Source organism: Mycetomoellerius zeteki, unplaced genomic scaffold, assembly GCF_001594055.1.
Source record: "Mycetomoellerius zeteki isolate Tzet28-1 unplaced genomic scaffold, Tzet1.0 scaffold292, whole genome shotgun sequence".
NCBI classification, from domain to species: Eukaryota; Metazoa; Arthropoda; class Insecta; order Hymenoptera; family Formicidae; genus Mycetomoellerius; species Mycetomoellerius zeteki.
In genome coordinates this window covers 594,816-609,888 of record NW_017257274.1, presented here as the reverse complement: position 1 = coordinate 609,888, position 15,073 = coordinate 594,816, and the positions used below count along the sequence as shown (strand labels likewise).

Sequence of the window (15,073 nt, the reverse complement as noted above, 5' to 3'; positions counted from 1 at the left end):
AAGAAGTTTATTCTTCGCCTATTCAATCAGAGCAACATTTGAGAAATCGTATCGTAGCTGCAGCGAACAGAATATCGCAAGAACAGTGCCTGGCTGCTACAAGAGCCGTGTTTGACAGATGCAATGCTTGTATTGCTGCAAGAGGTGCACATTTCGAACAAAATCTTCATTAAAAAGTTTATAAATAAAATAATTAAAATAATAAATTAAATATATTTTTTTCTTTTTTCGTGATTTCCTGCGAAACAAAGCAAAAAGGAGCATATGTCTATAGGACTTTTTTTCTTAGTTTTTTACTCCTCTACACGCTCCCGAAGTTTTGCCATTTAATTTGGAAACACCCTGTATATATGTATATATATATGTATATGTATATTTGAGAAGGAAACTTCTCAGTAAGAGAGTAAGAAGTATCGCAAGGTGATAACGCTATCTTTTTTCACAACGAGATGCGATATGAAAACTAACTTTATAATGTTTACGGCGTTAAAGAGTGTCTATATGCACATATGCATGTAATGGGGCACATAAATGAACGTATTCGAGCATAAAAATAATGGGTTTGCTCTAACACGAGATGATGCATTATCGGTAATAATCTGATAGCGAGAGCAGGCAACGAAGAAAACACTATAATTATCTGTAAATAATAATTACGGCATGGAAATTTGTTTCAATAAAATATTAAGTGTCTTGATAATAACATCACATGATTTTTACAAGAATATAAAACAAATCCAAACTGCTGAGATTTACTGCTTGAACTTTCGTTATCTTCTGATTACAGTGAATGATGGTCAAACAACTGCGGCACCGCGATACCACGGTCTCAGAAATGCCATCGCTCAGATCGTTAAAACCGAGGGTGTGCGTGGACTCTACAGGGGTGTAACACCAAATGTTTTAGGATCGGGCAGTTCGTGGGGTTTCTACTTTTTCTTGTAAATAGTGATCACTAATTGCTAGTATTCTAGATTGATCTTGGAATTCAAATAATTAATCTCTGCCGGCAATATTTTAAGCAAAGTCGATTTTTGATTGTGAATTCTGGTAGATAAATTTACAGATGAAATCTGTAAATAATAAGTATAAAATACAATCCAACTTTTATGATAAGTAAAAATTTGTTAGATCTTTCTCAGGTATATGTAAGAATTTTTCAGATTTTTATACAGTCCGGAGCAACATAAAAATTTCCACTAAACTTTTAAGACTCACATTGTAGATGAAAATTTTACATTAGCGATGGAGGATTAAATAATTAGACCAATATGAAAAATTAATCTGTAATTGCAATAAAAATTTCAGTTTGAAATCCTTCAATAGTGTTATTATATGTGCTATAGTCTTTCGAAAAATTTCCTTTGTATGTAAAGGAAATATTTGCGAATTGATTTGCAGCTACAACACGATAAAAACTTCAATCCAAGGTGGCAATTCGAAGAAACCCCTTGGACCATCCATGCATATGTTCGCTGCCGCTGATGCCGGAGTGCTTACATTGCTCATGACCAACCCGATCTGGGTGGTAAAGACGCGGCTGTGCTTACAATATGCTGACGATGTGAATATAGCGGAGTCCAAGAAGTATCGTGGCATGGTTGATGCTTTAAAGAAGATTTACAGGACGGAGGGTATTAGAGGCTTATATAAGGCAAGTAAATTTTCCTCATCAAACCTTCACATTATAACTGTATTTTAAATAAAATGAGAATTACTTGCGGTTTATGTGATTATAAAGAAAATATTCTGTATTCTTGCAGGGTTTAGTTCCTGGATTGTTTGGTGTTTCACACGGTGCAATACAATTCATGGCGTATGAAGAGATGAAGAATAAATATTATAACTACCTAAATGTACCCATCGATACGAAATTGGTAAATTGACTATATTTTTATTGAAATTTTTATGATTGAGAACAAGAATAAAATCCAATTAGAATTTAACTGCGCGTATTAAATTCTTAATTTGCGATGTTTTTTTGTTGATCTGTATTTTTTTGCATAAAGAGTAATAAGTATTATTGAAAATATAAGTAATTATAATGGACTCTCGAGATTAACAAAAAATTAATTTCAATAGACAGGTAAATAAGAGTAAATTGCGCGGTTAAAGGTGCGCTATAAAACAATATATTTATATTCTATAATTTAATATACATAATAATATTTGGATATTTCGACTGGATTCCAGTTATTTTGAACGAATTAATAACATTTTTAGGCTTGTTTTAGACATAAATTTCTCACAATATTTCCTCTTCAGTTGCATCATAACGAACTACTTTTCTCAATTCCTGTTGAAGGAATGTTGTTAATATGATCCAAGCGACTTAGTTTAACGTTAAACATATTGTTGTATTAATTTAAATTTGTGTTAAAACAATATGTTTAGCGTTAAACTAAGTCACTTGAACGATATTAACGACAACACTCGTTCAATAGGAATTGAGAAGAGTAGTTCATTATGATGCAACTGAAGAGGAAATATTGCGAGAAATTTATATTATTAATTCGTTGAAAATGACTGGAATCCAATCGAAACGTCCGAATATTATTATGTATACAATTAGATTATAGAATATATATAGTTTTATAGCGGACTTTTAACCACGCAGTTTATTCTCATTTGTGTGTGCCTATTGAAATTAATTTTTTATTATTGAAAATACATAAAAAATATTTTAATTTCTAATTGGATTTTCTAAGAAATGCTTATAAATAAAATAATATTAAAAAAATAATAAAAATGAGGTAATACTTCTATTATATGATTGCAGAGTACAACCGAATACATCGTTTTCGCGGCGATGTCGAAGCTGATCGCTGCAGCGTCGACATATCCTTATCAAGTAGTGAGAGCACGACTTCAGGATCATCATCACGATTATCGGGGTACCTGGCATTGCATTCAATGCACATGGAGGTCAGAAGGGATTAGGGGTTTCTATAAAGGCTTATCACCATACCTTTTACATGTTACACCAAACATATGTCTGATTATTCTTATTTACGAGCATTTTACTAACGGTAGTTAATTTACATTGATACCTTATTGTTGCAAAAGTAAGAAAACTTTCTAGGCAATTTTTTAAAAATCTTATTCATCTAGTGCGTATATCCCCCGATTTACCAAAACTTAAGATGAAAGGTATTCATTTCTGAGTTTTGATACGCAGAATACGTGTATGATCTTTGGCGATGTGAGGCCATAGTACTCAATTTTTTTTTCTTTAAATATAGATGGATGTTATGCGTTACGTATCATTCAAATAGGTTATAGTACAGAATTATGTTTGTTTTTTGAGAAAGCCTCTTTACAATATCATTTTTATCTAAAGTATTTTTGGAAAATTCGGAGGATGATCGAAATGATTATTAGCAATTTTTATCCTATTCTGTTGTAGACGATATGTAGGTAATATATTATTTTCTTTCTAGCATTCATAAAGTGAGTGCAGATATTTTCTATTATTTGTATTTCTATTAATTTATATTAGGTTTGTAGAATCACGTTGATGAAAGGAATCGCTCGATGTTGGAAAATAATTGCTTTTACTATTGCCATTTTAACTTCTCGCGTAAATTACAATGCGACGATTAAAAACTAAGAAATAGATCTTTAAATGGCATAGTTTATGGCATGTATAGTACGTAGAATGTATGTGTTTTATTTATTCAACCACTCATCCTGTCTTATCCAAGTACACTGAGAGACTGCGATAATGTAAAATGAATAACATTATTTCTCGACGCGACGAATGTATTTAATTTATACCGAAATTTGTGATTGGTTGATGTATGTAAGGATAGTTTTGTCATGACGAAAATGTATTTTAAATGAAGTATCTTCTCATTACACAAAGTACACCATCACAAATGAACGTATGAATATGATCATCTTTTCTTTGCTGAGGTGTATAGATATCTGAGTGTCAACTAAACTGGATTTAGTTGAACAAATCTAGATAGATGTGCTTGGTTGCGTGTACGGTGATGCGAAAGGAAGTGAGGAGAGTAATACATCTTATACTATTATCTTAAAGTATAAGATAATTAATGCTCTATTCGAATGGAAGAGCTGTAAGAAAAAATACATCCGATTCACGTTTACAGACGGTGTAATCTTGGATAGTTAAATTAATAACCAAATATTTACGTAACTATACGAATAACACACGATATGCTTATTATCTGTGTGACTTTCGAACAATTTTTGACGCATAATGTGTATGAACCACATGTGTAACTTGATAATTTCCGTGTCTTCGCTTGACAAGCGGGATTTTCAGTGCGGACTAGACATCGCTTAATTTGGCGATTTCTCTTTTTAAGTTTTAAGAAATATAGTAAATTCGCTACATTTTACCTTCTCCCTTTTTTTTGTTTTACGAAGTGACTATTTCTCTGTAGCCAATACTTTACCTCATTTTAAGTGGAGTATATAGAGTCCGTAATAGACCAATTTTGCAAGGATCGTAGAGTCTGGCACTCGGAACATATGATCGATAGCAATAAGTTTTCTCACTGCAATCTGTAAATAGTAGGGCAAATTTATTTATATTCATTTCTTTAGCCGTTAATCTAGCTCGAATCTGTTTCTTTGAAGAAAAGAGAGTCATGGGAACGAAAGCGAAAAAGTATACTTAAAACAATATTGTGACGATATTAATAAACACACGCACACATATCGAAAAGTGTTTGTTATTAAATTAATTATTAACTGTTTCAGATTATTCAACTTACGTTATTCAATTTTTACCTAAATTTGATATCTTTTTTTCTAATATCTACTAATAATATCTTATTTACAGCGCAAAGGACAGAAAAATGTCATCATTATTTAATTACGAATTAACTAATTTAGATATATATTTTTAGATATATTTTGCATTAAAGTTCTTGTCGTCCTATTTATCTTAGAATAAATAGCATGTAGAAAGGTATTGTGATTGAATAATTATCGAGTACGTTGTGATTTGTTTATTAAGCCACCAGCAGTACGATTTTTGAACGTATTACACATGAATTGATGTCGGATATACATATATTGAGTTTGAATTAATTATATTCGAATTTTCAACTGGTGAAATAAGAAGAAAAATTCGATTTTACTGCTTCGAACTTATACGCGTTTAATTGATTTGTTTGTTTAAATCACAGATTCTATGACTTTTGACATTGATAGAAAATAGATATTACTTTTAATAATTTTAATGATTGATGATTTCGTAACTCTTGAAGCGACGAAAGAGAGCTATAGTTCCTCAATCTATTTTTATCTAGTAAATTTGATGTAGCGTCAAGAATCGTACGCGGGTTAAATTTAATAACGCTTTAAAACTTCGCGTTTTTAGTCTATTGTAAAGCAAAGTAAAACAAAGGCGTATTGCTGGTGGTTCGTTACAGGTATGAGAGTTGGCGTGGCTTTTACAAGGGTTTAAGCGTTAACCTCGCCAGAGTGACCCCGGCTACAGTTATCACGTTTGTGGTCTACGAAAATATGCTTCATTATCTGCAATCCAGGCGTGCCACCGTGGAACAAGCGATTGCTGTGCCTGCGATTAGCAAACTGAAGGAGTAAGGTAAAACCAGGGGATCTCTCGGAGCTTTACCAAAATACACTTGTAATCCGGAGCTGTTTGGAGTCGTATGAATACATATAGTCGTCTGACAACATGTGGACTGAAACCAGTGTGATTTATAATTACAATAAAATTCCATTGTAAAGAAAAGACTCGAGATACAAGCCTCGGAAAACAATGATTTAAATTTCTCGCTGATGTTCGAAGAGACTGAAGTTAACTTAAGAAAGGTTGCAAGCATTAGAAATAATTTTAAGAAAGCTCATTACTTTGTTTATTTGGTTTTTTTTTTCGGAAAGGATAGGTAATAAATACTTCTCATGACGATTTTAAATCTTGTATAGATACTTTTTAAGTGTCTTTCTGAATGCTACATTTCATCTTGTATTCATGATGATTATTTTAAATTTTATATTGGTTTTCTGAAAGAATATCCTTTAGCAGAAAAAGCTTTAATAGATTAGAAGATTTCTAATGTCATTAGTGTCATAGTGGCCTGTGTAAATCATTCTCGGCTTAAAAAAAGTTGAGTGATGAAAAGTACAAATAATAGTTTTCGAGTGCTTATTTGAAATGCACCGATAGAGATTTTTTGCATTGATTATTTATATTGATTGCATTTTTATTTTTCATGCATAATTTGATTACATTTACGATAGTTTTCGAAAGATGAGTTTTTATAGATTATGATTCCTTCGTGTTGTAATTACCAACTCGTTAATTATAGAGAAAGCTAGATTTAATGATATATATAATAATACATGTCTTCAAGGATAAAAGTTTGTTCAACAGCAAACTTAATAAACTGTTTAAAATTTCATATTTTTATATCATATCTTTCTCTTTCCTGTACATTAGATATATAGGTATATTTAAAAAATATATTCAGATTTCGTATTGGCGTATCTAATTATAATTATGTTATTATGATTGTTAGTTTTATAATTAGTTTTCTAGTTAGTTGTCTGTTTTATATAAATTAAAAAAGTTTCACGTTCAATTTAATCAAACATAGAATAAAACGTAAAAATTTAATTCCATTATTTGTTATAATATTGTTATATTAAAATATCTCGATAAATATTCCGTTTTTTTAATAATAAGCTTGATGTCGCAGTAGATGTCTAGGTTGAAATAAAAAAGAGCTTTAAGAAATATAAATATTGTATATCCATATAATGAACAAATTTAAGAACAAATTTAAAGGGCAAGCACAAAGCGAACTAGTTGCGAAGAAAACAAATTGAAACATTTACACACAATTCCTGTGATCTTTATTATTTATCTATTCCAAGCAAATTCACACAATTTCTTTTATTAATTTCTTATATCATATTGTTAAATCTCGCTAGGATTCTGTCGATATTATTTAATGTAACGGATTTCGTACAGATATCTACGTATCTGATAAAATTTACAATGATTCTTAGTATAATCTTCTTTCGATGAATTGAATTGCTGAACTTTTCCGATATTCTCGATGCGATGTAATTACGCAGAATTATTCAGTTAGTGTTGACATTAGCTTGCTAGATCTAAAAGATTCACAGGACATTTTTTGTAGCGCTGATTACAGTGCTGCTCGCTTTCGGCTTCGATAATTTCATCCGGAAGATCTTCACTTATCGACATAGAGGGTCTGTAAAGGAATGCGCTCAAATGTAATAATTTTTATATTACTCGTTCATCTAGATAAATGATTGCATGAATGTCTACCAGATGAACATTTTGAAAATAATAATTTATCGGATAAGCTAAAATCCAATTTTTTAAATTTCCATCTTATTTACTGCTATGTTGTTAACTTATAATTATTATTATGTATAATATTATAGCATGTTAACTTTTTAATTTTTTACTCTATATCATTTCATACAATTTTTCTCATTTAGACTTACGTAAATATAATTTGAAGAATGTCACCAAGCACGCCGTTTTCGTTTAAGGAGTATTTTCCAGCTTCGCAGATTATTCTCAGTAAACAATCCAGTCCAGGATAGCCGAAGCTGTTACAAGATATATATGGAACTGTTTTTCAAATTTTATTTGCAAAATTATATTTTAAGCAAAATTTTGCAGAATTATGAGATGAAGAATAACTGATAATGTAGCTCTATTTTACCTGTCTATTTTGCTTGTAAACACTTTGTATATTAATTGACGACTAAGACTTCGTTTTGCGTAATAAGTTCCCTCGTAGAAATAACTCGAATTCAATTCGAATGGTAATGCATAATTTGCTTCAAAATAAAATGACACCGCTACAGATTTGTCGGGAATATTTAAGGGAATTCCCAATGCGAAGAATATCTGCAAACCAAATAATTATCTTTAAAATCTCTAAAGTCTTATTGAAAGAAATTAGAAGATGATTAATAGATTACGATTAGTAATTGATAGTACGATTAGAATAAATGCAATTAGGATTAGTCTTCGATTTTAATTTATCGAAATATGTTAATATAAATTTATAAAACGAAAAGCATCTACAAATCTTACAGAAGTTGCCAAAAGTTACAAACTACATTTAAGGTCTCTTATCGTATTTTTTTGCGATAGATAAAAATCTCTTTTAATATTCTTGAATAGAAATTGCTGTTATGTCAAATCAAATGCTTATTTTGAGTTTTTCTTGACTTTACTTGAAGTGCAAATGATTAATATTAAGTTAACAGGCTGCCCACACAGTCTAAGACGCATTAGTAGATGAAAAATGAATGATTGAACCACCATACCCCTGTATCGCTACCCTCGGGAAATCCGATAGATCGTATATGCTTCGATATACCGTGTGTAATATTTTTCACTCCTGATACATGTGTTGACTTCATAAAGTACCATATCGAGAGAGCCAGCATCATAACATAATTCCTGAAATATTTCAAAATTCAACGAAAATTTCATCATGTATTTAGTCATCGGTTTAAACATTTCGTATTTAACATTTTTAATTTTTAGAAATAAAAAAATCAGTTTATACATATATGTATAAAAAGAAAAAATTATTAATAATTTAATTTTTCTCTTTTTATAATTATTTATAATATTTTTTTCTCTCTTCATCTCTTGGTTATTTACTTATTTCTTATGTTTATCTGTTTAAATAATTATTTAAATAATTTTAATTTTTATAATCACACACACAACGAGCTTGATTTTAATTACACGTATTTATATAGTTTTTATTACTAACGAATTCGGGAAATGATCGGAGGGAACAAGCTATGTAACGGCAACACTTAAATTTGTTCTGTAAAATAAACAGTTGCAATGTTTAGATACTGGAATGATATTTTCCGAGTTTCATCGAGCGCACCCGCAATATCTCGGATATTGTTCATTCGGAACTCGCGGGAATGTGTTAATAAAAAAAGAAGAACACACCGTGTCTGTTTGTTCATTTCTTTAGTTTACGAGCTGTTTTGATTTTGCGGTCGCTTCATTGGTTTTCGCGCGCAAGCAAATATCGAGCGATTCGATCATTCCGCATTCTATAACCATGTATTTTTTAACTATGGTTTTAATCATAGTTAAAAAATACATGGTTATACCTAACTATAGAATGCGGAATGATCGTATCTTTTAACTTCGTGATAGAATTTTTTTTTAATTTTTAACACTTACGTAGAGAATAATTTCGGTGTTGAATACTCACTTCCTCATTTCTTTAGCGTCTGGGCTGTGAATCTTGCACAAGGTTTTTGCCGAGTGATAAATTGAGGTTCGCACATAGTTTAAGCATATGCCAAATAAAAATTATGTCAGTTTGCGCAAGGCTAATAATTGCAATCATTATCAAGTAATAATTCTCGTCTTGTTATGCACATCTGGGTGCTAATAGAGTAAGGTGTAGTAATTTAAATTTTTACGAATTATAGCGCTATCGAAGAACTTTATTTTTTCAATTTGTTCAATATGAACGTTTTTTAATATTTATCAATGTTATTTACGTTTTTAATTTTATTTTTATATTTTAATATTATATTTAAACTTACTAATTTCATTTAGAATTAGAAACTATTGAATTATACGTGTCAATTATTAAAATTATTAAAATTAAATTATTAAAATTATTTAATTAAATTTTATTAAATTACACTTGTTTACAGCAAAAAATTACTTTGGACCGGACTACGTGTCTTTTATAGATTTTTGGATGTTAAAAACGATGCCGCAAGCGAAAAAATTCTAGCACGTCAGATTTCCAAGATAATTGAAGTTTAATATGTAAAAATGGTTTTTTTGCGATATTTGACCTTTTTTTTTTATAAAGAAGGTGAACAGTTATCAAAATGTGACCTTAAAAAAATTAATTCACATGCACATATGACGCTGCTGGAGTCCCCATATTCGAAATAGCTTCTATCTTTAACCCTTCAATTGCTAAAAAGTAAGATATTGAAATAAAAAAAAATGCATTTTAGAGGGGATGAACAATACATTCATGACTTCTGATCGAAATTTCAAGATAATGTTCACCTTCTTTATAAAAAAATGTAAAATATATCGCCAAAAAAACATGTTTTATATATTAAACCTCAATTATCTTGGAAATCTGACGAGCTAGAATTTTTTCGCTTGCGGCATCATTTTCAGCATCCAAAAATCTAAAGATACGTAGTCCGGTTCAAAATAATTGAAAAAAAATTTTTTTGTAAACTAATGTTATTAAAATTATTATCATAAAACGAAATTATATTCACCGTGTTTATGTGCTTCTTGTAAATATTTCTTGTTTAATAGAAACTAGTTGCCGAAATATCATTCCAAATCACAAAATCATATTATAAAATACAGATTCATACACGAAAGTTTAGATTCATTTTTTGCGTCTTTATTTCATCTATTGATTCTTTGATTCATCTTCTCAATTTTTATCGCAGTCTGTTTAAATTTCAAACATTCGTTAAATATTCGGTAATTAAGTATGTCTTGAATTAAAGAAAATTAAATTAAAGAAAAATCCATTTGTAATTAAATAAAGAATAACATTTCGTTTTCTATATTTTTTTATTACTCAAAATTAAATTTTTAAAGGATTCTTAATTCTACAACGTTCTTTAAAAAATTACCAAGAACGTCTAAGTATTTTTATCATATAGATTGAGGAATTAATACAATAAAACTCGTATTTGCAGGAAGTTACGATCAATCTGAGACATACCTCGTGTATACCGAACACGATATCGGTTGGCTTCAGTCGTTCAGATGGCAAAATGAGATTATGGTCCGTGGGATGCATTAATCTCGGGATCAGTATGCGTCTAGCACTAATTGAATTAATAATGGAATTGCAGGTCGGCTTTCTGCCTTGTTTGGTACATTCCTGATTCAATGGCGAAACTCGTAATTATTCCGCGGGACTTTACGTAGCGGACCGACCGCCGGACACGGGCCTGGATGCCGCAGAACAATGCTCGGGCACCACCTTTCGCCAGTGTGGTGGTCCCCAACTGAATATATCCCGGCACGAAGTTTCGCACACTAAATACATTATTGATTAGCGCACCATGAATTTCGTGGTCTCCGCACCTTGCGGCCCGAGCACTCGTGGTATTCGGTCGAAGTCATTTTTGGGTCACGAAGTGCACGTCTACTTGCATTGCGGGTGCATATGTATGTGCAATTGTCATCGTACACTCTGCTTTTCGAGAATGTTACTCCCTTCCGAGCCGCGCCCATTGTCTCACACACATCCTCTTTCTTGTACTTTAAAAAATATCGGTGTGGATTTATCATGTGACTATTTAATCTCATGTGTAATTCTCACTGTGTTGGTGTTAATATTAATAACACCAATATGATGTGGATTTAACACAATGAGTTTTAAATCCAAACTATTTTGATATTAATATTAATATCAATACGGTGAAAATTATATAAGTACCGCGTGATGTTAAATCCATATCGATATTTTTTAGGTGTACGTTTCTTTCGAATTTACATTTACATCTACATGTGATTATTCCATTGATATTCGATATATCTGTATTGTTCTCCTCACGCTTGAGAGTACTATAATAGAAATGGATAATAAAAAAAAACATGATACGTAGCGAGTTTTATGTTTGATTAACTTTTACTATTTTTTTATGGGATTCCCTATAATATAGATACACATTTCATTAAACTTTTTATTATCTATTCCGAAACTCTCTCTCTCTCTCTCTCTCTCTCTCCAGCAATATTATTTTTAAAATTGCCAATTAATGCGAGCTGTCGCTTTACCGTTCATCGTTAGCGAGAAATCTCTGCTAGTGGGAGGAACCTCTGTTGCTCGACGAGGAATTACGTTTGGCAATTCACTTTTGCTATTTTTCTCCCGCGCGAAATAATTCGGCCGATGCGTGCGAATCGCCCGACGTGAGTAGGGGAAAGTGGGGGAACTGTGCGCAACCCTTAGGTGCGCACAATTCACCCACTTTCCTCTAAATCAGGCAATATCGCGCGCTCATTGAAATAAAGGATAGGAGATTTACACAATCGCGCGTTCACGGGAAAGGTTTTATGAGATTTAACAGGTACGTGGAACAACGCCGGAAATTTTTTTATAGCAATTTTCCGCGAGGTCGCGGAATGCGAGATGCGGCCTCCTCATGTGTATAATGAAAAAAAAGGAAATGGTGCAGGGTGAACAGCGTGCACCATTGTCGTCGCGCGATCGTAAAAAAGCGATTGCAGCAGGTAAACAGTGCGAGAAATTTGAAAAATGCAGGGCGAAGCTGTGTAAACGATGCAGGAGTGCCGATACATAAAGATAGTGCTTTGATCCGTGTACATTTTTTTCTGCTATTTTCATGCAATTTATAACAGAGATTGAGATCTTACGGATATTTTTCATTCTTTCGAAAATTTCGTGTTAAGATTTTATCGAAATGAGAAATATAATAATATGTAATTTTTCGAAAATCTATCTTTGAAAAAACAAGATTATTTTGTATTATTTTATAATTATTAATATAGTTATTTAAAATTTTAGTCAATTTATAATTTGCGTCGGGAATTTTTACATTAGATCAATAAATCATACGAATCAAGTAGAACGGACGCTTTTATTTTCATTCAGTAAAATAAGTGGTGCAATACAAATAATTACTAATACAAATAATATGCAGTTTACTATAGATATTCCATAAAAGTAGAAATTAGAAATTCAGAAAATTTTACTTATAATGTAACATTTTTTTTAGATGTGTGATACAAAACTCTTTAATCTGTATCGAGACAAAAATAGATAAATTTAAAAACGGATTGCAAAAAAATATATAATGTATAACAATAGTCAATTATAAAATAGGAAATATAATATATAAATAAGATAATAATCAATGTATTTGGACTCAAATAATAAAACATTCAAATAAAAGGCTACGAGTCGAAACAAGCTGGTAATTGTTAATAATTAATGCGTAATATTTAATAATTAAGTAATGTAAATAAAGAACAAATTTACAACGGGCTATTATTTGAAGATACATTCTTAGAGGAATATCAATTTTATGGACCTTTGGAAGATCATATGATCTAGGAATATTCCTGTCACTTTAATAGTATTTTGTAGGTAAATTCGTCCATAAATTCATTATTCTTCCATCTAACTAGAAAAGACCGCAACTCAGCAGTAAGTTTCTTGTAGGATCCTTGTCAATTATTTTATGAGTATCATTATCAGATAACAATCATTCTATTTTATCTATGTAGTCATTCCGATCTAATACCACTGTGACGTGGCAGTTAAAATAATTTCATCGACATATCTAAAATAGAACTTTAATATACAAGATAAACGCTGAATTGCCATATCTTTCAGATCTTCTAAATTCTAAAACTATAGTCTCAATAATGGGAGACAATGGTGAGCCCATAGGTTCAATTATTTTATAAGTATCGTTAGCCAAATAACAATCGTTTCATTTTTTCCATGTAATCATTCTGATCTAATACCACGGTGACGTTGAAGCTAAAATAATATCATCTGCATATCTAAATTGTTATCTGATAACAATACTTATAAAATAATTGAACTTATAGGCTCACCATTGTCTCCTATTATTGCGACTATAGTTTTAGAAGATCTGGAAGAGATGGCGATTCAGCGTTTATGTTGTGTATTAAAGTTCTATTTTAGATATGTCGATGAAATTATTTTAGCTGCCACGTCACCGTGGTATTAGATCGGAATGACTACATGGAAAAAATGGAACGATTTTTATCTGATAATGATACTCATAAAATAATTGACAAGGATCCTACAAGAAACTTACTAGTGAATTGTGGTCTCTTCTAGTTAGATGGAAGAACAATGAATTGATAAACGAATTTACCTACAAAAGACTACTAAACATTGATGGGTATATTCCTAGATTATGGTCTTCCAAAAGTCTATAAAATTGATATTCCTCTAAGAATAATTGTCTTCAATTAATAGACCGTTGTATAAACTTGCTCTTTATTTACATTACGAAATTCTTAAATATTAAGCGTTAATTATTAACAATTACCAACTTGTTTCGACTCGTAGCCTTTTATTTGAATGTTATAAATAAGATTGTAATGTAATTGTCGAATGTAATCATCGAAGGGTGGCCGCAAGGATTATACAAGTCCAAGTGAACAAAATTCTATTCCTCGGATCAGGCCGCGGGGGAGAATGTTAGCTAGGGGGTTGTTCGCCCTGCGGTGTGTAGATGGCGACTTCTGGTCGGTATCCGGGGTCCTCAGCCCCGCCCATGTGATTTAAACGACGACCTTTCCAGCGTCGATTCACACGCATACCAGACCGAATGGATTCGATGAGGTAGTCGCGAGGTTCTCCAGGGTGATTGACTGAACGGCGATAGATATTTGTATCTATTACGCGCATCCATGTCTGCATCTTCGCAAAACTCTCGTTTCGAGATAACGATGTATGGTTCGAATATACCAAGAAAGGGATTGTCATGAAAATATTTAACGTAGCAACGTGTACCGACTTTTTATATTATTATGAAAATTAATGTTATGGCGAGAAAGGAAATTTTTATATTAAATCAATGAAAAAGAGAATCATACGAGTAAAATAGATAGGAAGCTTCTACTTCCTTTAGTAAAATAAGTGATACAATACTAATAATAAATAATACTTTTTTAGAATGATTTAATTATTATTTTATACTTTACTGAAGTAATATAATATATCGATTACCTAAACAATTGTTAAAATATTATATGTACATTAATAATTTCTTATTTTGTCTGAATAATAGAAAGTACATAGTTCAATTAATCAGAATTATTGTGGATCAACAATTCGACCAATTCAGCAAATCGCAACGCAAATAGATAATGGAGCTATGATTTCGAGTATTTAGAGGCATAGTTTGCGATATTCGCCAACCTCGTTTCGGGAATATATACGTAATATCCAGTGTATTGTGTATGAAATACTGGAGCACCGGCACACGACCGCAGACCGGCGCGACACGACGCGACGTAACACGGGTGAAAAGT

At 31.3% G+C, this 15,073-nt stretch overlaps 2 protein-coding genes across 2 annotated transcripts in view; one reads left to right on the top strand and one right to left on the bottom strand.

Moving 5' to 3' along the window:
- Nucleotides 1-5,817, top strand: part of LOC108724376 (mitochondrial folate transporter/carrier) — a 16,354-nt gene extending 10,537 nt beyond the window's left edge. The window contains exons 2-6 of the mRNA XM_018450723.1: nucleotides 788-941; nucleotides 1,402-1,654; nucleotides 1,764-1,877; nucleotides 2,780-2,925; nucleotides 5,409-5,817. Coding sequence (XP_018306225.1) covers nucleotides 788-941; nucleotides 1,402-1,654; nucleotides 1,764-1,877; nucleotides 2,780-2,925; nucleotides 5,409-5,583 — 842 coding nt within the window. The 3' untranslated portion in view covers nucleotides 5,584-5,817. The remainder of the gene's footprint in view (nucleotides 1-787; nucleotides 942-1,401; nucleotides 1,655-1,763; nucleotides 1,878-2,779; nucleotides 2,926-5,408) is intronic.
- Nucleotides 5,818-7,053: 1,236 nt separating this feature from the next.
- Nucleotides 7,054-9,377, bottom strand: LOC108724365 (uncharacterized). The gene is given in 6 exon segments (XM_073512031.1): nucleotides 7,054-7,223; nucleotides 7,483-7,590; nucleotides 7,707-7,894; nucleotides 8,320-8,455; nucleotides 9,240-9,257; nucleotides 9,259-9,377. Coding segments are annotated over 6 exon segments (687 nt in total). The 3' UTR covers nucleotides 7,054-7,105.
- Between the last annotated feature and the right edge of the window lie 5,696 nt (nucleotides 9,378-15,073).